Source organism: Drosophila virilis, chromosome 2 (assembly GCF_030788295.1).
Source record: "Drosophila virilis strain 15010-1051.87 chromosome 2, Dvir_AGI_RSII-ME, whole genome shotgun sequence".
NCBI classification, from domain to species: Eukaryota; Metazoa; Arthropoda; class Insecta; order Diptera; family Drosophilidae; genus Drosophila; species Drosophila virilis.
This window is the reverse complement of record NC_091544.1, coordinates 28,003,091-28,030,859: the sequence shown is the minus strand read 5'-3', so window position 1 is coordinate 28,030,859 and position 27,769 is coordinate 28,003,091. Positions and strand designations below refer to the sequence as shown.

Below are 27,769 nucleotides of genomic sequence, written 5' to 3'. Positions count from 1 at the left end.
ATGGGAGCTTAATCAAACTATTAACTTCCGAGTCATGAAAGTTTTTCATTCAAGCTCTCTGGTATGCTCAATTGATTTCTTTCTTTGCTTGACGCATGCAATTCTCAACAAGTCTAAGCTTCGAAAAGGGAAGAAGTCGCTTGCAACTCCAAAGCCGATAGCAAATAATGGTTAAGATAGGAGACGTTTGTTTCTTGAAAGAGCTAATAAGACCCTCTTTACAAGGGTGTACAAAAAAGACTAAATTACATGTACACACATTCACAACGATGTCTACAAATGCTTGTATTTGGACTTGCAAAAAAAAAAATTTTGAAAAAAGTGCCCTAGCAGCATGTTACATTAATTATGTATGCATGGTAAGCCCTCCCGTGAAGCTACTTGCATGCGCATCGTACTTCATCAAAAGTTGTTGTTTTATCGAGCCAAGAAGTAGCAAGTTTTAATTTAAAAACCTCCTGCAAACTGTCTCAGTTTTGGCCAGCCACAACATTTATATTAAACTTTTGACCTTATCACAACAAAGCCAATAGAATCAATTTAGGGCCACCAATGCGCTGCCGCACAACAAAGGCTGTGGGCTGTGGTCCCCAGATGAGACAAGGCACGGAGGGTGTAGCATGGAGCATGGAGCACGCACTCATCTGGACAGCAAACATACTGCTTGGGCATGCTAAATAAGTGAGGGTATGGTTGGGTAGCTCTCAGGGTTGGTCCAAGCTTCAGTTGTCTAACTGAACATGGCAGGGCTCACATTCGTATTCGCATTTGCAGTCACAGTTCGAGCTGAGAGTATATTATTGCCAATAATACAAATGTCAAGGGTTAAAGTTTCCAGAACAAAAGCCAGATAAATGTCTGTTGTTTTAGCTGGGCAACTGTTTTGCACTTGCAGATACATTTATATCTCACATTGCACTTTGCTTATGTAACTTGGACTATTATTATCAGTTTGCAATGGTAAACTTCCAAATGGCATACTGGCATACAGCTTAAGATTTGTGGCCTTGCACACACTGTAAACTGAAGTAAAGGAGTGAACGCTTCCCAAGTTTCCTCAAATTTAACGGCGTGAAGTGTGGTAGAAGTTGCATTTAACATTATTAGATATTAGCTATATAATTTAGATTATAGGTTATTAATATTAATAATATTATTGACTAATTAAAGTTCACAGTCAAGCTTTCAAGCTTTAATTCGATTTTTATCAGCAGCTAATAATATCAAGTGCTCTTTTCATATGGGGCCCATTGCTTTCACTATCATGTTAAGCCCCCAGCTTTTAAACTCAATTTCAAGGTATTTGGAATGGCTTTATAATGATTTGCAAGGTGTGCGGAGCCTCCATGAAGGCATATTTCATGCTAATTTATTGCAAAACTACGTGTGAGACGCTGTCCCACAAATTTATAAGTAATAACAACAGTTGCGAAACTTGGGCAAATTTAAACATATTTCGTGTAGGAGTGCATGAGGGGCTGCGGGGAGGATATGGAGTCAGAGTTAGAGTCAGAGGCAGAGGCTGATTCCAACTTATGGCCGATGCTCAAGACGCAGTCACAGAATGTAAAATTTATTGTTGGATCTGGGTGAAAAACTGGCGACTGTACTGCTGGGGGCTTACTACTACTACGTGGGCCAAGTGCTGCCTGGGGGCAATACGAGATTATGATTAATTGTTGTGATATGCGCCGGCCCTATGTGGGCGTGGCACGTGTGACAAAGCGCAGCAGTCAGGGAGCATGAGCATGCAGAGGCACAGGGAGAGAGAGAGAGTCACAAGAGAGAGAAAGAGAGACAGAACTAGTAGCAGCTGCAGGCATGCCACGCTTGCCACATAAATATGAGGCAGCGTGACATTGTGAAGGCATTAAAAATTAATTTACTTGCAACATGACTAACTGCCCCGAGCCCGATCCCGAGCCCGAGCCCGAGCTGTAGCTGTAGCTGTAGCTGTATATGTAGCTGACTTTAGCTTATGCCGCAAAGTATGCGCTACTTGCTGCTAATATTTCACGCTCATTTTTGCGTAATTTAAAAACATCAAATATCCAATTAAACTTGCCACAAGCATTCATCCTCAATTTATAATAATTACAAACTAATTAACTGTGATACCCAGCGCCAAGGCAACGCAGCCCAGCCGACCGCAAGCAATGCCGAAAATGTGAAAATAATTATTAACTGAAATTAAACCAAATTACAGTAGGCCAAAATAACAGCATGAACAAAAACAACAACATTCGAAGAAAGTCAAGAAAAACCAAGCTAAAAACTCACCATAGCAATCAAATGTCTTTGGCGGAGGCGGGCAGAAACAAAAAAAAAAAGGAAAATACATAAACGACTAATTACGGCACACCGAAGATTAAATGCCCTTAAATAACTAACAGCTTTGCAGATATGATAGAAGCATAGGTAGAGAGACGAATACAGTTTGCAAAGAAACAAACAGACCGACAAACGATATATATCAAATATATATATTAACTAGGCTATTAATAGCTGATCCAAAAAATGTATATGTTAAAGAATCTGAGACATATTCTCTGATACGTTACTTATCTCGTAACAAAATTGGGGTACCCTCTACCGGAGTCTAATGATATAAAATTTAAATTTCATTTCATTAACAATTTAAGGAGAAGGAGGCGTAGCAGTAAATGTTGGTTCAAGCATGAAACTGGTCTGCGGATGACGAACCCTGCCAAAAATCTCAACAGAACTACAGCTCATTAAAGCTGGCCAGGACGCCAGGGCTCAACGCTCGAGATATTTAGTTAAAAGTGCAAAATTGTTGGGGGCAGAGAAGAAGCTTCAAAAAGCCTGCGCAAGTCAATTTGCGAAGTCCGCAGCCTGTTGGGAAGCGGGATGGGCGGTCTGGGCGGTTTTTGGCCAATGCATTGTGGCCGAAAACTTGTGGGAGCTACACACAAAAACGTGGCAACAGCCAACAAAAAGGACCTTCGGCAGCATTTCCACACGCATGTGCGTTTCGTTAATGGAATTAGAAAAGTTTTTAAGCAAAAAAACCAGGCCAGATATATATACTAACAATATATACTAATATGCTCATACACATAGGACATATACATGTGTGTATATGAGTATGGATTTGTTAAAAAATATGCGTGTGCAGTGTGTGTGTGATCCAGAACTATGAGCATGACATAAGCAAAACGCCGAAAATTGCGTAATGAAAAAGTTTTGCGTCTTGCCCGACGCATTAAATAAGGCAAATGCCACACAGTCGCACATCCTGGATGTATCCTTAAGACGCGCTTTGGCTGATGTAAAAGTTTTACTTTTCTTGACAAGCGCAAATCATGGTCAATGTTAGTGTTAACCTTAATGCCAGCGTTAAATTATAAATTAACAGCTATTGGCATTTACATCAAGTTTACATGGCAACTGTCTCAATTTGATGACCTTTTTTATAGGGTGAGTTTATGAAGCTTTTATGAAAGGTTTCAGTTGCATTTAGCGAATGCTTAAACATTTACATTTACAGGCAACAAGCATAAACATACTTAATTTAGCAAAAAAGTCGAATTAAAATTAATGTTCTTTTAATATTAAATGATTTTCAATGACGAATTTATTGTTTTGGTTTAAGCTACTTTTAAAGAAAATTTGAAATTTGAAGCGAAATTTAATGTTTCGCTGCAGCTTAGCTTTTCTCTACATTTATCTATTTAAATTTGTTGTACTGTTGTACACTTTGAACAATAGACAAATTTTGGTTGTCATTTGTAGTGGAAAACGTCTTATATTTAAAAAAGAATTTTTTCTTTGACTTTGTGTTGTGAATTGTATTTCTAAAGAAATCTTTTAAATAGCTCAAAATCTTCAATGCAACTCATTAAATTATTAATATAGATAACAAGCTCTTAACTCTTTTCTTCGTATTGATATTTCCGAATATTTCACATCTAGAAATTTATTATAATCCGAATTATTTTAAAGTGCTCTAAATCTAATCCTAATGCAAATCACATTCACATTAAGAATAAATGTTGACGGACAAGAACTTGTTAATATATTTTACAGATAAAGTTAACAAAAGCTTGATTGAATAGCGAATTCCAAAATTCATCTCATATTATATGGTTTTTGGTTTTTTTATTATATAAATAACGGATACGGAAAAACTTTTCAAAGTTTTTATGTAGAAAATGCGAATGTTGTTAAAGTGTTTGGCGCACATATCAAAAGCCAATATAAAAATCAAATTTAAATTTATGGCCTATAGAGGGCCAGCGCCAACTGAGCCATGGCAGAAGGCAAAGGCCAACGAAACTTTGCCGATTTGTCGACTGGCATTATAATTTCAAATGCCTGGACTGCTAATAAGAAAACGATTCCATTCGGAAGCCAAGTTCAAACCAAGTCCAGACCAACAACAGCTACATCTGTGCCTTTGTGCCTGCTGTCCATCCGCTTGTCTGCGTGTAAAATTATGCGAATTGTCTGTCCGGGGGCTATTAAGGCGGCATTCGATTTCGTTTAGACGCGAGTAAATCACCCTGGCAACACTTACAAGTTTCGACAGTTTTAGCAGCCAGATAGACGCGGCGGCAGTGGAACTGACACCAGAGGGTTCAACCAGTGCGGGCACAAGGACCAGTCATCGATTGTGCTGCCGGCCACATAAATCATATTACAAATGGCGCGTGGGCGAGCTGCTGTTTATTATTGATATGCATTAAATGGATAAACGGCAGCTATGGCTTTAAATCCAAACAATAAATTAATGTGAACAGGAAAATTCAACAGATTTGATATGAATTAAAACCAGTGGATCCTATATATGTTAAAAACTATATATAATCCCAAAATTTAATAACTATTATCTATTAACATTTTTACAATTTTAATATATTTAAAAAAAATTAAATTTGAAAGCAAGTTAGGCTGAAAAACTACCAATTATATGTTTAAAGCAATCGATAAATTTCACCTTTCCACAAAATATTTATCATATAATACATTTTATATTGTTGTTATATTATTTAGATACAGTAAAAAGTTAATTGTAACTGAGTAAAACAGTTAACATAATAATCGATAGTTATCGATAATGAAAAAAGCGATAAATAGTGATGTGCAAACACATGGAATCCATAGCAACGATAAATTAGTCAAAAGTTGACCGGATTTGTGAAGTTCGATTTGATTATTTTTTCTTTGGTACTGGTTTTTTCCGCATTTCCACAAACACGATTGTATTCTTTACGTCGCTTGTCAAATGAATATCCTTAATTATCCCTTTAAATACACATTTAAGCCATGGCATTAATTTTAATTTCCGTTGACACTGCTCACCCTATTTAATTTAATATTTGATGTCCTGCAACAATTTGGACAATTTCAATGCTCAACTAATTGTTTATGAATCAATTTGCGGCAGTTGGCTCGTTAAATTTGGGGTTATATATTTTACGGCTCTGTCGGCCATTAACATTTGGCTATTGTGCAGTTTATGAGGCCCCCCCAAACAACAAAATATTTATGCTTTTTTTTTTGCTCGCTGTTTTTGCCGTTTTCTCTATGCATTTGACGATACAATATTACGAAAATGGCGGCATTAACAGCTGGGTTTTTATGTAGCCCGTTTAAACTATTGTCAAATGATATTCTTGATATTATTATGATGATTATTATTGCGATAACCGTTGTTTTTATGCACAAAGTTTCTGCTTAAGTGCCCTGTCAATGGCTCCTTGTAACTGAATATAATTATGCCGCACCCGATGCCAATCAGTCGGAATATGCCCAATTGTTTGTCTCATGTGTTGTGGCGGCAACAGCTGCCGGTCATATATATTTATGTTAATAAATATATGCATATACATATACATATTTGTGTATGCCTGTTTACTTATGGGCCGCTTCAGTCGGCCTGCAAATTAGGCTGAGTAAAAATAATTACGTGCGCTGTTTAGCTGGGCAACGGGTCGTATGAGTAACAGGTGCATGTGAATTACTTGTAAGTGGCTCTCGGCCACAAAGTCAGCAATGGAATGCCTACGGCCAGGCACCACCTTGGCATTGTTGACAGCCACAGTCACTCTCGCAATAACAACAACCAAGAGTTGTTGACTTTTATGCCGGCAAATGTCACTTGCCAGCCAGCCGCAAGGCATAGCGTTGGCGTATGTATGTTCGTATGTATGTGTGTGGGTGAGTGTATGTATGTGGCTGGGGGGCTTGTTTTGTATGTGTGCGTGTTTCTGTGAATAAAAGTGCCGTCACAAAGCTTAACATAATTCAAAGGCCTACAGCACTGACGTACACATCCGGCATAAAAATAAAATTGCAGCCACATCCAGAGAAAGTGCAGCAATGTACAGACGTACACACACATACACAAATATATGCAGTTAAGTGAGAGTTTTCTGTGTGGCGCATAAATAAGAAAATTTGTTTATTATGCAAGATATGTCAACAGCGGAAGTAATGCATGCAAAGTCTCATGAGCTGGCGAAATTAAAAAATCGATATCAGCAAAAGGTCAGTTTCTTAAATTCGATATATATATAAATATGTTTCTATAATTTATTCAAATGACAAATATATATTTAGTTAAATTAATTAAATAGTGTGTCCCTCGGGAGTATGCATAATATATTATTAATTATGCATGCTTCATTATTTCGTTAACTCTTTAAACATTTTTAATTAATGTCTTAATTGAAATATTCATTAAATTCCAGTACACTTCGCGCACTTATGAACAGATTTATTTCTGGCTACTATTTGATGTGAATTTATGAGGCCCACTTTGCTGGAATTTTTCATATTTCCGGTCCCGGCATGCGAAAATATTTTAATTAAGTAGGGCTATAAAGAATTCGAGACAGATATTAAAGTGTTAACGGAATGCAAGCACAGGGAATGCAAGAATATTTAATTCAATATTTAATTAGTAAATTAATAAATTTATACCAATCAATTTAAATTTACAATTTTATTATATAAAGACAATAAAGAATTTGAGACAGTTAAGGGAATGCATTAATATATAATATAATTATTATTTTTTATACCCAAGACCTATAAAAATGTGTAGAAAGGGTATAGTGTATTTATGCAAATGTTTGTTTGTGTTTGAGTTGATCTAGCCATGTCCGTCTGTCTTTCCGTCCGTCCGTTCATATGTATGAACGCAAGGACCTCAGGAAGATGTAGAAAAAGCTTGCGTTCTTTAGCGTTTGGAAGCCCACTCTAAGGATTCAGAGCTTTTTATGAAATTGTATGATGTACTTAATGATATATTCTCCAATTTTCCACATTGACCTTTCCGTTATTATAAGGCCTTGGTAGAGTTTTCATTTCTTATCTACGTGCAATAGTCGTTTTTATATAGACTGTTTTGTTGGGGCAGAGAATATAGAGAAATACATGACATATTTACTATAGAAATAATATATTCAATCATACATACATATCACAAACTCCAAGATAATATTTAATGAAGATTTACCAGACAGTTAACATTTAATTTATTTTTAATGATAAGGCTTCAATTCAAATTAAATTGAATAGAAAAACTAACTGCTCACAGTCTAATCGTATATTAGACCTATGTCAAGTATCTGCCAATTGATTGTCGGCAGTTAAATAATCCGGTAATTAACTAAAAGCATGTGGTTACATTTCAACAACAAAAGAGCCAACAAAATATAAGCGGCAAGTTGCAGCTGCAACACTTGCAACAGCACCAATAGCCGTTGCAGCCAGAGCTGGCAGCAATTTGTACGGTCATTATTCATGGTACATATTGAGGCATTCGGCCGGGCAGAGCCAAATGACCAGCAAAAGTGGCAAATCTTTGTTCACACCTACGAAGAGCACAAGGAAAGGCAAGGGTAGAGGACGGTGTCTCAAAGCTGGTCCAGACTAAACCAGCTACTGGTCGCATGTGTTTCTGAGCGATTTTTATGGTCTCGGATTGCTGCGTATGGTCGTTCGGTGAACCTAAGAAGCGTTTTTCCTCTACATAAATTTGCTATAAAAACCATTTAAACGGAAACGTTGAAACATTCAAAAGGCAAAGACCCAGTCTCGGTCATTGCCAAAACTAGTCAGCAAACCCAAACCCAAACCCCAGCACCAGTTTCAGCGCAAGCCCAAACTCAAACTGTAATCCAAACAAGAGAATGACCCAGAAGAGCTTGCTCGTCGTGCGTATACCCTTCATTCAGCTCTGACTTGTCTTAATATGCATGCTTGCTCATTTATGGTCCTCTCTCTAGACTTTACTTTATGATTAATGAAATCTTAAGGCTTTTTCACATCTTTTTGAAATATAATATCTTGAAAGCTGATAGCTAAATAGTTAAATATACCTATGCGCATGAGAAAAGCACAAACAGCTCAACTAATTTTTAAAGATATATCTGTGTATATCTAATCACAACAAAGAATATATATACTAAATAGAGTTGAAGATGGTATATCTGTTTATCGCATACCTTCGAAATTATATGCCCTCTTATAAATATTTTCAAAGGGTATTAACAGACAGGCACACACATAGCCCGCTCTAGTTGTCGTTTGACTTGTGGTCCGAGCTTCTGACCGGTCCGCTGCCCAAATCTAAACTGCTTCAATAAAGCAAATTATCGTTAAAATGCTGCTGCACATAAGAAGATTTACGATTGCTCAGCTCAGTGCTTGGCCCCCGGTTTTTGGCAGCATGGCAACCTTGGCCAATGATTCCGCTGGCTTGTACGTTGTTGTTATACTCCTGCGGTTCCCCGTGCTAAGGCTAGCCCCTCCGCTATCACCTCTTTGCCGCTGTTCTTTGTTTGTTTGTTGTGCTGCTCTGGGGCCGGCGCTTGCGCTTGATTTTTGCGTACTTTTCGATCCCGATTCCGATTTGTCCTGTCCAAGGATACGTTTGGAAAACCTTTTGAGTTTGCCTTTTCTATTTTTTTCTCTTTTTTTCGGGTTTATTTTCCTATTGCTGGTCCCGCATTCGATTTGCCTGGGAAAAGCCAAATGAGCGTATGACCAAAACAAATAGCCCACAAAGTGAGTTGTTCTATGGGTATACCACATGCATGCTGTTCTTTGCGTGTGTGTGTGTGTGTGTGTGCGTGTGTGGAATGTGGTGTGCTGCTGTATGTGTGTGTGTGTGTTGATTTGCAACGCCATGAACGCTTCAACGCTTTGGCTCTTGCCGGGCACAGCTGGTGTACAAATCTCACACAGTTGGTTATTTGACAATTGATGATAGCATCAAGTTGGGTCGCCAAAATGGTTTACACACATGCACACGCTCACACGCACACGTACACACACTGGCCCACATTGACCTATGCTGTGTTAGCTAGAGATGGACATGTGCTTGCACAAAGAGAAAGCGGGAGAGACGGGACATGTCATGATGAGCTCACGTTTTGTCAATTAGCTTTTCAGTTTTTACGTGATATTTTGTTCGGCTTATTATATTTAAAATATTGTTTACATTTTATTTATGTTTTAAATATCTAGTTTTAAAGTGCAATGCCTAAAATTGCACACACTTATTGAAAAGTGTAGGATATATATATTCACATAGTTTATATCTAGAAACGCTTCTCGCTTCTTATTTCTTGAGATTCTCTCTTTTGCTGACATTCTCCGAATATTCGGTTTTTTCTCAAAATATGTATTTCTAAAATTAATTGCTTGTTTGGCCCTTCTTTTGCTTCCGCTAGCTTGGACAACAATTTAGTTAGGAAATGGATTTTCCAAAATCTGATTGTAAAATAAGGTTTCGTTTAGCCTCATGTCTTTCATAATTAGTTGAATGTCGATAGGTAAAAGAATATTAATAAATATGTATCAACTATTTGACTGCCTATTTTCGACTCAGGTAGCTAACTTAGTTAACTTAGTCTGAGCGTCGCACTAATAGGCGAGAGGTCCACGGATCAAACTCAGCAGAGACTGTTGGCAAATTAAGAGGCTTTTTATGTGTGCCTGAAGCTGTTGGAAATTATACAAATTATTTTTGTACCATTTTATTTAATTTTATTTTATTTATTTTATTTTTTATTTTATGTAAAATATTTACTAATATACTGGTAGTTGCGTTCAATTTGCCTGTGTAACTAATCGGATTATTATAATGTGGCCATCTCTAATGGACTCGCTGGCGTTCGATTCCCTCAATTGTGCGGTCCTCGCATTAACCTTTGTCATTTGGCTTTACTTATTTCAGCTTGGGACAGGACTTAAAAGCTTTTGTGGCACAGTATCCTTAATTTGAAGCAGCATTTGATTGCACTTTAATTTTGATGCTGTTGTCTCTTCTATGCTTTGGACTCCATTTGTGCTCGGTGAATTATTAATGAGTCGGCAGGAGCGAAGCGCTCCGTGTTTATGCTGCCATGTGACATGGAAATCAGCTGCGACTTCCGTCTTGCTTGCAGGCGGAATGTGACACAGTCGTTTAGCTGCAGCTTCTGCTTCTGCCTATCTGCGTGGTCATTTGGGCCACGAATGCTTCCGTTTCCGATCAGCGCTAATGAACATTTAGTTGACGATTGTCCGAGCCGCTTTTGGCCTCCTTTTTATTTTTATTTGTTGCTGTCATCCTTCGGTTCTTATCAATGTTAATGCATGCGTTTTCTTTTTCTCTTTTATCGCTGTTTCCTGTCATTACTTCAGCTATCGCCGCATTACGTTCGCCAGGCTCAGGTCCAGTTCAGTTCCTGTGCCTGTCCCAGCTCTGAGATTATAGCCTCCCTGCCATTCCCCTTCAACTCCCCCCTGTCATTGCTTAATTTCGTTGGCAATTATTTATTTAAAATGGGAATTCATTGGGAACAGGGCGCTGAGCAGCGCTTAATTGTTTGACTTGGCATCTGAAACTATGCCCCGGTGCCGGAACTCTGACAACTCGTTGACCGTAAATTTTCAAGTTTCTCATTAGGCTGCTGCCAATGGCAGATTCCCGTAGTCCCTCCTCATTCCCTCATTTCCACTTTCCCACTTTCAGTCCCAGGCGACAATGTGCGGCCGCTTTCTAATCAACTTGGACCGCAGTTTGTCGCGCTCCGTGAAAACTTTTGTCCAAGCCTTGGCCAGGTTTTAAATAGAAGCGTTTTCACTGCGATTTCATTTCATTTAGGCTTCCATTTTGTCACTCGGCCTGCTTCATTCATTATGCGCGGTTCAGATTTGTAATTTACACCTCGGGCAACAAACAGGTGAACAACGTGGCCCAATTAAACTCTGTCGCGGGGCTGCCATAATGGGCCAGGATCTGCGATAACGGATTACGAAACATGGATTTGACATTTATATGTTAGTAAAGGCTTACATAGAGCTAGGGTTTTTAAATAAGTACAACAATACAACAATATTTTCCTTGACAGTGACTAACTGTGACTTGAATGTCATTTAATTATTACTGCTCTATAGGAATAATTGGTGGAAATTATAGTAAAGCGCCAGAGAAATGTGTTCAACCTTTTCTCAAGATTATATTATTTAAATATTTTTGTGAACAAATGCGACCGCTTTAAGTGCGAGTATGATAAAAGTTTCTTTTACAGAAGAAGAATTTGACAACGCCGTAAAGGCGCACAGCACACTACCTAGCCCGCTGGCCCTCGCCCCTCGCCCCTTGCCTCATAATCTAGCTAGTTGGCTTTCTAGCTGGCTAAACTGGAAAATGGCTGGCTGGCAATTACGGGCCTGGCGCAGTTTCCTGCAACAACTGCAAGCTGTAAAATGTTTATGAAGCTTTTATAGTAGCCGCTGATGGGCGGAAAACAGAAGGGAGTGGGACTCTGGCTGGTTGGGGGGGGTTGAAGGGTGCCTGCTTGGCAGGCTGCAAGGAATTAACAATATAAATTATATAAAAGGCAGCGGCGAACAAAACTGAGTGCTAAATGGCTTATTACGACGAATATTTTCATTTATAATTGTGCTTTGTGTTTTGTTTCCTGTTACTACTTGCTTCATTGTGTGGCAAGGACCTGTGACATGGCGCACATTGCCAGCTAACACGACTCTAAGCAAAGGTTTGCCTGTCAAGATTAAACAACTAACCGGCAGTGTATTTTGGTTTATTCAACTTTATTTTATTCTCCTGTGACGTTGCAAAGTAGTCATATTTATCATACGCCACGTGGCCCGCACATTAAAATTTCAAAAGCCATGCTTTTTTGCCCCGTTGCTTCGTTTTTTTTTTTTCACTTGTGCATAATCTTTAATTTAAACAAATGCCCAAAGCCAAAAATAAAGCCGAAGATGACGCAAAGGCGAGAGCCCATCCCAAAAATCTACACCGAGCTGAACTGAACTAAAAATGAAACGTGCCGTGCGAGCAAATCAGCTTAAAAATAATCAGAAAAGCAACAGAAAAAAATATTTTCTGTAACATATACTATATAAAATAAAGTAAAATGCCCGCAAAAATATCAGAGCAATGCAGGAGACCAAACAAGAGCTGTCATAGATAAAAATAGCATTTGCTATGATTCCCTATACCCTACATCAATTGCACTTAAAAGTTCGGTTCGGTTGTGATTGTTTGCAGATAGTGTTTTCCCTTAAGTGTACAAAAATATTATATATATTTAGCATGTACTTAATACCAGGGACTTTTGAATATTTAAAAGTCTTTATACAAAGTCCTACCAAAAGATATGTATCTCTAAGGGTACATGTATTTTTAGGAAATATTACTTAATATTGTAAAAATAAATGTAAAATACTGGAAGTAATAATAATTATTGTTATAATAGCAACAAAGTTAGTAACAATAATGATCAAATTAAAAATAATAAAAGCAATAATAATTATTAAAAAAATATTATTTTTAATATATATATAGACAGCTACTTTTTGATTGTAAAAGTAGTTAAGTTGTTTGCGATTATAGTGTATATTTTTAGTCGTTTACAATTTATGTTTAACTTGTTTCTCCTCCTATTTTGCTGTTGTTCTTTTATAAAATGCCATCAAAGCCGCTGCGGCTTGGACATAGATGCCAGGTCGGCAGCTGGCAGCCACGACTTTGCCAGTGGATTTTTGTTGTTGCAGCAGTGGCATGGCGCAGCTGACATTGTGTGTGTGTGTTGGTGAAATAGCTGCTGATGCTACGACACTCAAGGACATATCTCAAATACGCGTGACCAGGAAATTTGCGGCACGCGCTCAAATCGCCTGAGACTTAACCAGAACGTCTTAAAGCGGGCGAAATTCTGGGACATTCTGTAAATTCAGCTTTAAGTAAGAGTGAAAGGGAGAGAGAGAGTGAGTGGAGGAAAAGGAGAGTGAGTAAAGTGCGGTTTGTTTCGCTTAATATGAGTTCTTGACCTAGACTAGACTCAAGCTTAAGCATTATTTAGCCCGCGGCAATATTTTCTTTTTGTTTATTGTTATTTTTTACAGTTGCGGCTTTTGACTTTAGGCGCAGTCAAACTGCGGCCTTATGCCATGTGCCTGGCATATTTTGTGCGGGCTGTTTTTTTGTTGTTGTTTATTTATATCATAATTTTCCTTTTTTTTTTTTAGAAATTTATTTATCAACGCTTTTTGTATTTCCGTTGCCGTTGCTGTTGTTCAGCGGGTCGTTTGTTTTTGTTAAATTTCATATACTTCCTCATTTTTAATTTATGACAATGGCCTGGCTATTGTTGTCGGCCAGCCACGCCCACCATCGCGCGCAGTGTTATTGTAACTGATGCTCTTATAAATGGCCCCGCCAAAACGCTATGGCCCGCCCAACGTCCACCAACCGCCTCCCAGCCATCCCACAATATTTCGTTTCGGCGTTTTTATCGCAACGGTGCGACAGACAGCTACCGGGCGGGGATTGGCGGCGGGTGGGGTAGTGAGGTCACCGGGCCTGTACGGAACACGTACACTTTGTATTTCCGCTGGCCGCCATTGTCCTTGACTGTTTCATTATGACAGCTGTGCGCTGCTGGCGCTGTCTGCTTGCCCTCTTCCCGTTCCCGTTCCCGTTCCCGTCCAGTTCCCATTCCCGTTCCCGTTTTCGTTGATTTTGGTTTTGTTTAGTGGCGCATTTATGCTATTTAAGTGTCATATTTTCGTTGTTGCTCTCCCTCTCTCTCTCGCTCAGTTTCTCCCATTGTTGTTGCTCTGCGGTGACTAAAACAAAAGCCAAGTGTTGGCATTATTATTATCAACGCGCTTCCTTTTCCGCAGCCGGAGAACAAAAGCAAACGCGACGAGATAAAACGCTGCCATTCATGCTCTTGAGTGATTTTAACTGAAATTTCATTTGATTCCTTTCCAACATTCTCTCTATCTCTACCATCTCACTGTCTGCCATGCCTTAACATGCACATATATTGGTTTCAAGCGCAAAACTTTAATTCTCTTTGTTCCTGGCGAAAGGATTTGCGTTCGGAATGAGGCAATCGATTGAGTGCCCAAAAGCAAATGTCAATCAATCTACACAATTGACGGTAATTAAGTTGCTTTGAACAAACCACAAAAATAAGCAACATAGATGAGTTTCTGTTAAGCCAAAGCATACCAAAAATAACTGTGTGAACTCAAAACTAGCTGATTATTAAATCTTGATTTATATTTATCGTATATTATTAATATAGCTTGTTCAATAGTAATGTATATCTCATATGAATTCTGGCTAGACTTATCTATTTCGACTATAAACTTGAAATTGTCAATCTTGACATATAAAGCTTAAAATGAGAACAGACAGAACTAAATCTGAAGCCAGTACGGATATTTTTTGACTGCTCTCTCAGTTTCTCATATATATACCTTAGAACCAACATTTATTCACTTAGAAAATATAAAATATTTAACTCTGAATAAGATATAGAGGTTAAGTTTACATTTTTTTCGGTTCAAAGTATATTAAAACTCGTTAAGCTTAATTTGCAACAATAACAATTGGCATTGCCTAACAGTTTCTGTTATATGACATAACATTTAACTTAATTTGAAATTGCGAATATACCAAATTGGTGAAAAATAGCTGACTAATAATAGAATATGCATGAAAATGAATGAGTCGTGTAAAGTGCTATCAGCTTAATCTATAGTTTCAAATAACAAATCGCATAAGCTAATATAATTGAGTAATGCTCGACATGCATAACGAATCGAAAAATCCTGAATAATGTATTTATTTAATTGAAATTAATTTTTATTGGCATGAAATGCTGACACTGCGCAATACACATTTATTTGCAGCAAATCTTTAGCAAAATGTTTGCACATTTGCTGCGATTATTAAAAGTCGCATCAATGCAAATTTATATTTCCGACATTGCGGCAACAACAGCAGCTCGCACTGTGGGCCAGCAGCCGTCTGGGCGGAGCTTCTACGATTGCCCATATAAATATGCAATTATTTTGCATTTGCCAGCTTCTCGGTCTGCGCTATGCTCTGGGCTTCTATTTACTTGGCACTCATACGCCATGTGGGCCATGTTTATGACACTCGCGACTTTTGGGCGACAGCAAAGTGTAAATTGACTTTAACGCACACGAAGATGCGCTTTGGCATGTGGCAGCCGGGTCGAGGGTGCAACCCCATATCATTTCAAGCTACATATATTTATTTGCTGACACACACGCATTTATACATTTATTTATATTTATGCTCATAACTCGCATTTGACATATTTTTATGCTGCCCACAAAGCAAATACATACAAATCAAAATGTTCCCTTCAAATGTACAAACCCTCCAGAAAGGGTTGATAATAATCAAAATAAAACTTGAATTTATATCAACAAATGAATTTGCTTTTGCAAAAATTGATGCAGAGTGCGTACGCAATGCAACAAGGGAATTTTTAAAAAAGTTCTTCGAAACGCTTTTATAAAATTCGCAAACATTTAGATGCATATTTTCGATTTGTATCATTTGTTGTTAGTGCAATATATTTTTCATTTTATCACTTTAAGCTTGCTTGCCTTCCATTTCTTTAATTAAGAGCATGCAACAATAAAATTTTAATCAAATATGCAAGGCAACAAATTTACAGCAATTATTTTTAAAAATGCATTGCTAAATAATATATATTGCCTCTCTATGCGATTTTTATGCGAATCAATTTTAGTGATATGTCTGTTTAAAATCGATATACAAAACGTTTTATTGTTGCTCTGAATAATTATACTAATAATTGTGGTATATTGACGATACGTATTTGCGAAACTGGAAACTGATATGAAACAATGGTGCGATTATTATGAGCATAAGAACGTGTATTTTACATACCCTATTGAGCGCAATATTGATTGTAAATGTGTTTTTGTATGCACATCGTAGCTCGACGTCTGTGTGTGTGTGTGTGTGTGTGTGTATGTGTCTGACTGTTTGTGTGTGTGTATAGCAGTAAGTATTTATTATGCATTCTGATTCTGTATTCAGTTTGTCTTTAATGTATTACAAATTGAAATGCATTGTCAAATTTGAACCACGTTCTCACCAACTACAAGCATTTATTGTTATTGTTGATACATTTGTTGTTGCCGCCTTTTGTGGCAACGATAAGTTTTTTGCATAACCATATCGCATTTTATTTGCCCGGCTAGCAGGCAGCAGCATCAGCAGCAAGAAAATATTTGTTCATTTAAGATAAATTTATGACTGTTGTCGATGCAAATTGTTGCATTTATTGAATTGTTGCTGATGCTGCTGCTGCTGTTGCCATTGGCAATGCCCGTAAATAGTTCAGCAAATAATTTGCTCGCGAAAATAAATCGCGGCTCATATGATAGGTGTGTTCAACTGACATATATAAAGCGTCCCTTCATACAAATTTTACTCTTAATCATGTGCATAAATATTTGAAAATTGAACTTTAACCCCCTCCCCCTACCCCCCTCATAACTGAATTCCCTCTCTACTTACCATTCAGTATGCTGAGGATCAGCAGCTGCGCGCCGAGCAGACGCAGCAGCAGCTGCGGCGTTGGCGTCGGCAGCGCCGCTGACTGTGTCTCTGGTGGGTGGCTCATTTCCAAATCCTTGCGAAATTCGTATGTAATCCTGCTGTTACTGCTACTGCTACTGCTGCTGTTACTGCTGACGTTGTCCTTTGCGCGCATTAAGCGGAAACGCTTTTACATTGCCGCGATAACAAACGGAAATGCGCGCCTGCCACAAAAGGAGGCGCAGGATGCGCAGCAGTTGGCTGCCAGTTTGCCTACTGCTAAATGCGCCGGTTGCCCTGCTGCTACTGTCTCTTCTTTTTCTTCTTCTTTTTTTTAATGTTTTTTAATGATTTTTTTATGATTTTTTTCTATTGGAAGCGCTTTGGGTTGTCAACTTTCCGCCGCTGATAATATTTATGGCTCGTTTCGTCTTGGTTCACGAGCAGTTGCTGTGTTTGGTAAATTTTCTTTAAGAATTTTGCTTACAGGAATTCGCCCAAATTACTTGCTAATTGTATTAAAGGTCTATCAAATTAAATTTCTGGCCCAAAAGGTGGCTTTTTGCCAGCTTACTGTCAAAATCCATGTTAAAGATTTATCGCTGGCTGCCACTGTTGCTGCTGCTGCTGCTTTTATCTCTCTGAGAATTTATATCCGTCTCGTCGACTTACAGACATTGGCAAAGACCCGCTTTAGCATTGGCTTAAAGTTCAGACAGACATGCACGATCTGGCAAGCGGGTGGTGGAAGATTGGGTGATGGGGTTGGCAGCTATAAGCGCCGGAAAGCACGCAGCTGATTGTTGCACTCGCAGCCCCCGGGGCGTATACGTCATGTGGCTTGTCGGCATGTTATGTAGTATACTCTGCCCCTGACAGCAAGACAGAAGACACAATACATTGTAAAATTCTACCTAATGCACTCGCAGAGCCAAAAGTACATCAGTCTAAGCTTTTAGTCGGGTAAGAAAGAGAATGAAAGATAAACATATATTGTATGCAACTTCTTATATAGAAGTACTTATCCAATAATGTTAAGCAATTTAATAAAAGCAATTAAAGTTTATAATCTTGTGCATACATCAATAAATATAATTTATAGCATTATTATCTTTTTTGATTTCTAATAATTATTATGAATTATGCCGCATGAAAGGTTAACAAGTTGTCTGATTTCGTGTTTTTTTTACCAAGGCTGCAAGCTGTTCCGCTTTAGACTTCGAATTCCAACTTTGTTTTAGTTAATAGGTTAACAAAAAAACACTTTTAATTTTATTCTAATTAAAAAAAAAAAAGAAACATAAAGCTGCATTCGAACCTGTTAACTGAACCTAAAGGTATGTCGTTGGCTCAAATAGTAATTCGAACCCGCGTACATCTCTTTTGATTTGCAGATGAATTTGTTTATTAAAATGAGAAAAGAATGATTAAATCAAATGTGATAGAACGGCAAAATATAAGTTATACACACACAGGTATTTAGGACAAAACCTTTCAATTTTCAAGTCTACAAATAGGATTTATATAGATATTTGAAATAAGCAAGGCATAAAGTCGAGCTTTTTAAAGTAAAGTGAGATATTAGTTATACTATGAGTATTGTTTGTGTTGTATTTGCCTTTGGAATCTCTCTCACATGTACAGCATACAGCTTGCCCCATTCATAGTGAATCCTAGCTAAGAATCTCTTAAGCCCATCCGCACCGTCACGCACCTCTATTGAGCAAAAAAACACATCAACTCAAACTGATATTCAAGCTTTGCATAGTCTCAGTTCTTGAGCTGTGTTGCCGAGTGTTGATGCGCACTCGCATTTATCTGTCTAAATGCCAATGCGAATGTTAGTCTCGTAACATTGCAGGAGAAAAACGAAAACCCAAAAGCCATTCGATGCTTAAAACCCTACGCCAGTATCGGTGTGTGAGCCATCCAAAATCGACAGTTGGGCAAGGGACAGTGCCTATAGGCAGGCAGTGTACACCGATTGACTGCTGGGTGCTTTGGCACGCCTTCGCTTGAGCTTGTGGATGCAGCACAAATCAAATTGGCCGCCAAATGCTGGCTGGCTTGCGTCAAAAGCCATCCATCAAGGACGACAGCTTTAGGCGGACGCAACTTTCCATGAAATTGGCTGTAAGCACAGCGAAGCTGGCCAACTACACGAGACTGGGTATCGCCACTTGAGACTTAATAAACTGCACACAAAAACAAAAAAAGAAAGAGAGAAATAAAAAAAATGACAGCAGGATAAACAGAAAAAATGTGCATGTAAATAAATAAATGCTTAACCCTTTCAAAGCCAAGTTCGTCGGGCCACAAAAAAAAAAAAAAAAGAAGAAACTCAAAGGCCACATATAACGAGTATTTGCCACAAGCCCCGGCGGCATTAACATCAATTCATCATCACAGTGTAGCGCAGCAGTATTCGCCCAGTCCCAGTTTGTTTAATTTTTGGCAACACAAAAAGTGCGGTATATAAAGGGCCCGCAAGCAAAACATATAACAAGCAAAAGTGCTCTAGACGGAAGAGTGCACGGCTGGCAGATGCCTTGTACCCAGCTGTACGCGAGCTGTCCTTTAGCCCTAAACAAAATGGTATACATCCTGAAAAAACTTTGATGCTTATGGTTATTATTTGAATATTGTCGATATCTTGTAAACAGATTGAGCTATCGATAATTTGAAATAAACTTGATCTGCGCGAGCTATGGAAGACTTTTAGCTGATAGTTTCAAGTCTTCTGCTTTTACGATACGATACGATTTGTGCTGATCAAGTATATACTCTTATATATACTACTTTATATACTCTTACATAGACTCTTATATATACTGTTATATATGCTCTTTTAATTAGGATTATCCACCCGTACATCTGGCAAAAGCCTTGATACACTTCTATTGACCCGTTTTTAATAGGTATACAATTTGTTATGTGCTGCCTGCTGCCCGTTGATGTATGCGTCGTGTACATCAAGTCAACCAGTTGGGCTTAAGCCCACATTCAGCGACGCTATTGCAGTCTTAACCCTTGCCCAGTCCACGTCATCAACATGACCACAGCGCATGTTGTTGTTTTTGTAATTTTTGTTGCTGTTGCGGGCTGCTCATATGCACAAGCCGCGCTCTGTGTTTGCTTTAAATAATGTTTGTGTGTTTTTTTGCGGGCTGTATATGTGTGCTGTGTATGTTTGCGTGTGTGTGTGTGTGTGCACTGCTGGCCTCAGGCAGTTTTTTGTTGTTGCTGTTGCGGCTGGCGCTTTCTAAACAACCCGGCAAAACGCCATGAGTCAAATAAATTACCCCAGCATTGTTGTTGGCAAATTTTTGATGGTTTAATTTTGTGGAAAATAAGTTGAGCCGCTGCTGCTGCTGTGGCCATATACAACACACAGACACACGCACACAGCAGCATACACACATGAGCAAATAAGTCACATGGCGCGGGGCAATTCTGGTGCCTACTTTTTGGGGCTGTATCACAACGCGTATACGCAATAAAATAAACGCGCCGCAGTTACATTTTTGCGCGTCGTTCTCGTCGCTTCCCGGCACATTTTATGCCGCATTGCCATTTTTATTTATTTATTTTTATTTACCAGCGCCCTGCGCCCTTTATTCATGCATTTATAAATTATTGTTGCGTCGTACCCATGCAACAGCACCCTGCCACCACCCTCCAAGCTCCACTAAGCACATATTTATGTATTTATATTTTATTTTGTCTGTGTGTGTGTGTCTGTGTGTGTGTCACTTGAAGTGCTTTGCATTTTCAATTTCCTGCCACAACTCCAAAAAAAAAAAAAAAAAAATAAAAAAAAACACAAATAGCATATTTGTCTTAAAAATTTATGATTTAATGAGGTCTTGCCCTCAAGCTGCTTGTCAAATAAATTAACTGGATGCTTAGAAATTTACAAGCCGCTTTTAAATGTATTTAGTCGCAAGTCAAGTGCTTGCCTGCCCTGGTAATGTACTTAAATGAAGCATTGTACTCGAGTTGTCATTACCCTCCATTAAAGACTGCTTGATTTCAAAGAAACTGAAACCGAGTTCGCCCGTTCCTTGATTTTCCCCATTTACTTTATGCTTGAGTTCATCTCGCTGCTATTTTGGGACTTGTCATTTATTTTCTTCTGCTACTTATCTTTTACTCTTCCAATAATGTTATGCCTTTAAAAAATATTTGCTGCTTGCTAACTTATATATGTGGCTGCGTTGAATTTAGCGACATCAGCATCATCATCATCATCATCATAATAATCGTCATGATGATCACGCATAACCATCAGCACCATCAACTTGATGCTCCCCCCGTGACATTGTCAAAAGGGTTTAAGTGCCTGCTCTTGAACCAGAGTAGCGGCAGCCGAAGCAAAAGCAGGAGAAGCAGGAGTTGCAGCAGCAGCTGACAGCCATCCCTTTATTGCTAGACAAATATTCAGGCAGGGGGCTTGCTGCGAGCGATGAGAAAACGTGACAAGCAACTTATACGCCAAGCCGTATAATCTTTAAGTAATGATACGCCCTGCTTTAAGAACTGCTGTAATTTAACATATGCTAATTTTCTATTGATTTGTGTACCCATAGAAAACTAAACTAGCTGAGTAAAGCTGACAACTAAATCACGGAGCTATATAGATAAATTTGAAATAAACGTCATGTTATCAAGAATAATAATTTAATTTGGAAAAGATTTGTATTAATTGTATGCAAATTACAAATTACAAATTGATTTTAATTTGATATTGACATTCACATGCTTGAAAAGTCTCACAGATCTCATTAAACACAACAAAACTAATTTATTAATAAACATTAAAAATTAATAAATTTATTAAATTTTGTACTTAATAATAATTGGGAAACATCTTTACTAAAGTTACGGATTTGATTTGTGTTTCTTTAGTTTGACACAGATATTTAATAATTAATAATTATAATAACAATATTAGTAACAAAAACGTTAATAATATATAATAATAATTTTTGAAATACCCAGTTAAAGTTAATAAAAATAAGTAAACGCAAAAAGAATTATATTATTTAGAATTTTTTAGTTCATGTACTTCCGTATCAAGATATTTTAAAGACTTATATAAGATAGTTGTTAATTTATTGGCAATACGTTTTCAATTTGTTAATCTATATTTTTAATAACGCCAAGGAATTTGTACTGCAGTTTACGCATTTTTTTTATTTTAACATTAACATGCTCTCACACTAATTACTACTCCCCGGGCTATTATTATGCTATGACAACCGCGACGATTTACACTTCACGCTTAATTATGGTGCCCTTCGTCTGTGATGCGAAAGGGCGTTAGCCACGCCCAGTCTGAACACCTTTTGTCGACTTTAATGACGCAACAAGCATTGCAAATGCCTTCACGTTCGACACGGCTTAAAATCGCTTACAATAAACAATTAATTACGTGGCCAGTCGAACCCTTCGACACATCAAGGGTCTAATTAAAAACTTGTAAATGCTGCGCAAATCAAGGAAGAAAAAAATTGAACAATAACAACAACAACAACAATATCGTATTTGGTAGCTGTTTAATGCTGCAGGAGTTGTTTTAGCTGGGGGCAGGGGCAACCCTTAAAAAACACGCAATTCACCTTCGTCATTGTCATGTTAATTAATTTGGTAGCACTCGAGAAGTCAAGCTGAACACGCTGTTTGGCAATTTCGGCTGCTTAACCTTTGACCTCTTGCCAAAACGTCAGCTGCAAATGTCAAAAACATGCGTAGCAACAATAACAAAGACTTCGGACTTGGGACCAGTCCAGAGCCTTTCGCACTTGTTAAGACTTTTCAATGGCCATCAATTTTTAATAGCCCCCACAATAACTGAGGTCGCAGCAGCAGCAGCAGCAGCAAAAGATCCCTGCCAAGTCTCTGTCCAAGTCCAGGTCCATGTCCAGTCATGTCGTGCCACAGTTCAATGCTTTAGCATGGTTCGTTGGGCAGCTGGCAGCTGCCCGGCAGCACCTGAACGCAAGCAAGGATTAACACGCCGGCCAGACTAAGGCACGGATTCAGAGACGCAGACACATTCGTTCAGCACTCACTTCACGTGGCCTTCTTTTACGTCTTATTTCGTTTTGGTTGTCGGCGCACGTTGCGTATACGACGTGTGTGGCACGCGTTAACCTCTGCACGCACAGAAGACTTTTCGAGACTGATGCTGCGGCCAAGTGCTCAGCGCGCACAGCGTGTGGCCAAAGCGGGCAGCGACGCCAGCGCCGGCAGAGCTAGCTTTTTCGTCGCCCTAGTCAGCGTCGTCCTTTCAAAGTTCTTTTTTTCGACAGCTCTTCGTTCAAATCATGAGACGAAGACAGAGCAGTAGTACTCCTGCTGCGGCTGCTTCTGCTGCTGCTGTTGTCTTTGGCTGCTGTCGCTGGACCATCAAGCGGCCATCCAGCCAGGACATTAGCAGCAGCGCTCAGTGCTAACATATTGTCGTATCAAGGACGAAGTTAAACACTTCGTCACCTGCCTCAACAATGAACCACGCTCGGCTCTTCTTTTGGATCCCCCTCAATTGCATTTTGTCTCTTTTGTCGCTTTGTCGCCACGCTCACACTCGCACTCTCTTAGACTCTTAAATTCGCACGCTTCTGGGTCAGTTATTTGGACTGCCGGCTTGCAAATGTTATAACTGTTAACTAACAAATAAATAACAGTTGAGCTATAAAATTAAAATTATAAAAAAATATAAATCTGCTAGCAATCAATTAAATTTGGCTCGACAGATAATATTATTAAAATTTGATTAGATTTTATACTGCCTAACAGTATTTATTTCATGTACAGCCTGTTAAGCTAACATTATGGTAATTCACTGCTAAAAAGTCTCCACAATGTAAGCGCGCCGTTAACCCACTTCTGTTAGCGCTGTTAACGCTAATAACAGCCCAGCGCTCTTAACATAAAATGTTGCAGCTAAAGGATTTTGATTACAAGCGCCAAATTGCTTTACCATGCTTCTAAGTACTGAATTTCAGACAGAATTTCAGACATCCAGCAATTACATTGCCCCAGACAACGGGCATGGAAATCGTGCTCTTAACATTTTTTTGACGGGCCGCAATAAAAGCGCCCAGCTCCATGTACCGGGCGACTAGGCGGAACTAGCGGCCTAGACGAGCCAGCTTTTTGGCCACTTCACGTAGCCAAGGAAATGTCGCCCCATGAAGATTCGTTTGGATATTTAATGGCATTTGCGCTCGTAAAATTTTGAGTGTATATCTCTTGTTTTTTTTATTTCTTTTTTTTCGAGTGGCGGCTAAGAACGACAATGTAGTCCGGCAGCAATTATCTTTGACTTGCTTTTGCTATTAGCTGACTGACCAAGTCCTGCGATTCCATTCCCCCTCTGCCTATTTGCCTATCTCAACTATTTGCGCGTATATTTTACGCATATTTTATGTGCCAAATTGTTGGCCGGACTTTTATGGCCTCAAAGTTAAGCGGAACAAGTAAGTGTAACAGACTAGAACATAGACCCGAATCGAGTTCAATGTAATTTATACATGTGCATATACAATTTCTTGTTGTCTTTGGATCTAGCTAGTCTCAGACTCTGTTATTAATGTCTTTCTATGTACTTGTGGATTCTTGATAATTTAGCATATACACACTTAAATTGGTTTTGTTAATTTGATTTTTCATTGAAAGTTTTTATGAAAGCGTTTCTTACAAATGAGTTTAGAATTATTATTATTATTACTACATGGAAAAATATAATTGTCAAATAAATCTAGCGGAAAACCCACAAATCAAATGGTCATACAATTTTAAAAACTCTTTAACTCTGTCAAAATTTTGTCAGATGGACTCTGGGAAACTTTATAAGACATTTTTGTCATTTTTAAAGGCTTTGTCTTATAGAAAAATTTAAGCCCACAAAATTTTTTAGGAATGCTATTTTATGTTTATTCCATTCCGAACATATAACAGCTAAATTTAGTTTTAAGTTTAATTTCTCAAAATTAAGGAAATTTAAAGCCAAATGAATCTCGAAGTCGAATCATGAATCATTATCCAGCATGAGATTGTGGTTTGGGAGGATCAATTACTGGGAAAATTACTTCCTTAAATTTGTACCATATTCTGGAATTTAGATCCCCTCCCATGCCAGGGGGTGACTAAACGTTTGAGATTCCACAAAATAAAACGGATCGAATCTTGGGTTTCAAAAACAATATATAGTTTCCAGAATACGCAAAATGAAATTAATAACATATAACTGATGTAGTTTTTGACATAGTTATAGAAGTTTGAATTGTGGTTGGGGCATGGGGCTTAGCATGGATTTTTTAGGCTGGTAAGCTATAATATATACCTGTTGGGTTCTTTAGACACGCGTCTGTTGTATACGCTTAACTTAAATACATGATATGTAACTTTCATTGACAAACAAAACCGAGTGGCCATAACAAATAGTTATAGTTACAGCTACAAAAACAACAACACCAATGTCAAAAACAATTTGGAAGCTGGACAAAAACTTTACGCATTGCATGTGTTTTTGTCCTCGGAGCGCGCTAATTTCCGTGGATAATAGTTCCATCAGACACATCCTTGAGTAAGAAAGCCCCCAGTATCTGGCGCATCCTTCTCTTGTGTGACTGGCTGACATGTTGAATTTGTCGTCGTACGCCTTGATCGCGTTTTTTTTTTGAGTTGCGTGTGAAAAACTCGACACAAGTCCGCAGCTCGAAGCGGCTTTAAGTTTCCAGCTAACAGGCAAATTGATATACCCATCGAATCCTTAGCTTTGGCCGACTCGCGTGAAATTGTTTGCTTCCATCCCTTGGGCATGTTTTATGGCCAGCTCATGTCATAGTCAAATTGACCAGAGCCCGGCACAAGCACAAGCAAAAAATGTCACAGCCACTGACCCAGAGACATCATCAGCAGCAACAACAACTGAGAGCAGAAAAGCAAAAAGCAAACTGAACTCGTCGAGACAATTGCAGCTACGAATTCGGCGTATCCTAGCCGGGTGCCAAATCCTTGGGGATGAGTTGCATTGTTTGGATTGTTTATGGCTTGTTGATTCGTGCATGCGATAAAGCATTTATTTTTGTCGTACAACTGGCGAGAAAAACTAGAAATAAGCCAAAGAAACTTCTCACCAAGACAGGAAAATAGAGTTATCCTTGGGTTGCTGTGGCTGCAAATACCCTTGCAGAAAAAGTATTAACATTTAAAGGCCATTTAATAGAGTAGCTCGACGCTGGTGAGATAAGATAAGAAGCATGGCTGCCAGCTTAACAAAAATTTCACTGGGCTTAGTGCGAACTAATGCCTCAGCTGAGAATTCAATCCGTAAACATGGTTGTACATATCATAAAGTTAAGATTTTGGACTTAGATAATAGAGGTAGAAAATCGGTACGCCAAATACAACATAAAATCGGTGACGGCTCATTTTACATCTTAAACTAAAACCCTGTCTTTATTTTCAGTAATTTTTATAACTGATTTTCATATATACATTTTTTTAATTGTATTGTAATTTTGTTGCTTAGATTCTGATGGTCATAAAGGTCTCCTGTCAGTTAATACCAATCAAGAATATATAGACCCTTAGAGCTATCTACCTCAGTGAATAACACATTTCGTGACTAAATCATAATACATCATGCTTGGATTGAAAAAAAAAATAAGTTTTAGTAGCATGAAATCGAAATTTGGGTTACGACTTGAAACAAAATATAAATAAAATATAGCAAAATGAGTTTGGGGCAAGGTTTTCAGAGAATTTCATTAGGCCAGCACATGCCATGTTTATATACATATTTATATGTATATAGATATAAAGGCTTAGGCTACTTTGAAAAATGATACATAACAAATGATCAACACTCGAAACTGTTGCGTTTAATCTTGGACCTGAGCCAATGCCCAAGGGCTATTAATCATTTTGGCCATCAAGCATGAAAGCGATTACTCATACATAGATGACGCGTAGCTCCCCGCCGCCCCACTAACTCCGAAAATTCCAATTCTTATGGCAAACATTGCCTAATAGCTAGCCAAATGGACAAAACAAAGACCAGCGGCTCCGCAGGCTTGTAGTGAAACAAGGCCCTTTTGGAATATTTGCTTAAGTGTTATTTCTGTCAGCTTAGTTTGGCCCCAAAAATTATGCTACAATATATCGTTATTATTTATCGCATTTGATTGCGCGTATTAACCGAGAAATTAATAAGATAACTTTACGATGGAGTCAGGCAGAGAAAGAGGGAGAGAAGCGAGAGGAATTGACTAGGCCTGAGACAGCGGCTTTGGCCTGTCGACATGGCCAGCAAAAGTTGTTTGCCTAACAGTTTGGCCTAATTTGTTTTTATGGCTGAGCCCATATGAGGCTTTATTTCTCTGTAAATCAGCAGATTTATAGATTCTCGGCTTGCTGGCTGCTAATTTGATTTTGAGCAGAGGCAACACACACATTAATATATATATAGCATTTAAATAGAGTCAAAGTTGGGGCAGTTAATTACTCGGCGGCAACAGCATGAGGCGAAGGCGAACTGCGGAGTGCGGGGCTTAGACTTGTGCAAAAGAATAACAAATTGTTTCAAGGCCTCGGCACAAATTCAATTGCTTAGTGAAATGCCATTTGCCAATTGTTTATTTTAAGTGGGCACAACGAACGTGACCTATGTCCGTGTGTCTCTCACTATGTGTGTGTGTGTGTGTGTATGTGAGCGTTTATTGCGGCTAATTAAAAACAAACAATGGCTGTATAAAGTAGGTTGCCACAACAATGGCTGCAACAACAGAACGACAGCCAATCAAGTCAAAGCCATACAACACATTACATTACGAGTATTCCTGAACCACCCACATGGGAGCCACACGG

At 38.5% G+C, this 27,769-nt stretch overlaps 1 protein-coding gene across 2 annotated transcripts in view; it reads right to left on the bottom strand.

Annotated features, from left to right (window-relative positions):
• The window catches only part of beat-Vc (beaten path Vc), a 45,991-nt gene extending 22,913 nt beyond the window's left edge, over nt 1–23,078 (bottom strand). Inside the window, exons 1-2 of one of the 2 annotated variants that reach the window (XM_032433684.2) lie at nt 22,966–23,078; nt 16,871–17,341 (exon numbers count right to left, since the gene is read on the bottom strand). In XM_032433684.2, coding sequence (XP_032289575.1) covers nt 16,871–17,066 — 196 coding nt within the window. In that variant the 5' untranslated portion in view covers nt 17,067–17,341; nt 22,966–23,078. Of the gene's footprint in view, nt 1–16,870; nt 17,342–22,965 lie in introns of those variants that run through there. The other variant, XM_002056180.4, reaches the window with a different exon arrangement.
• Nucleotides 23,079–27,769: the final 4,691 nt, after the last annotated feature.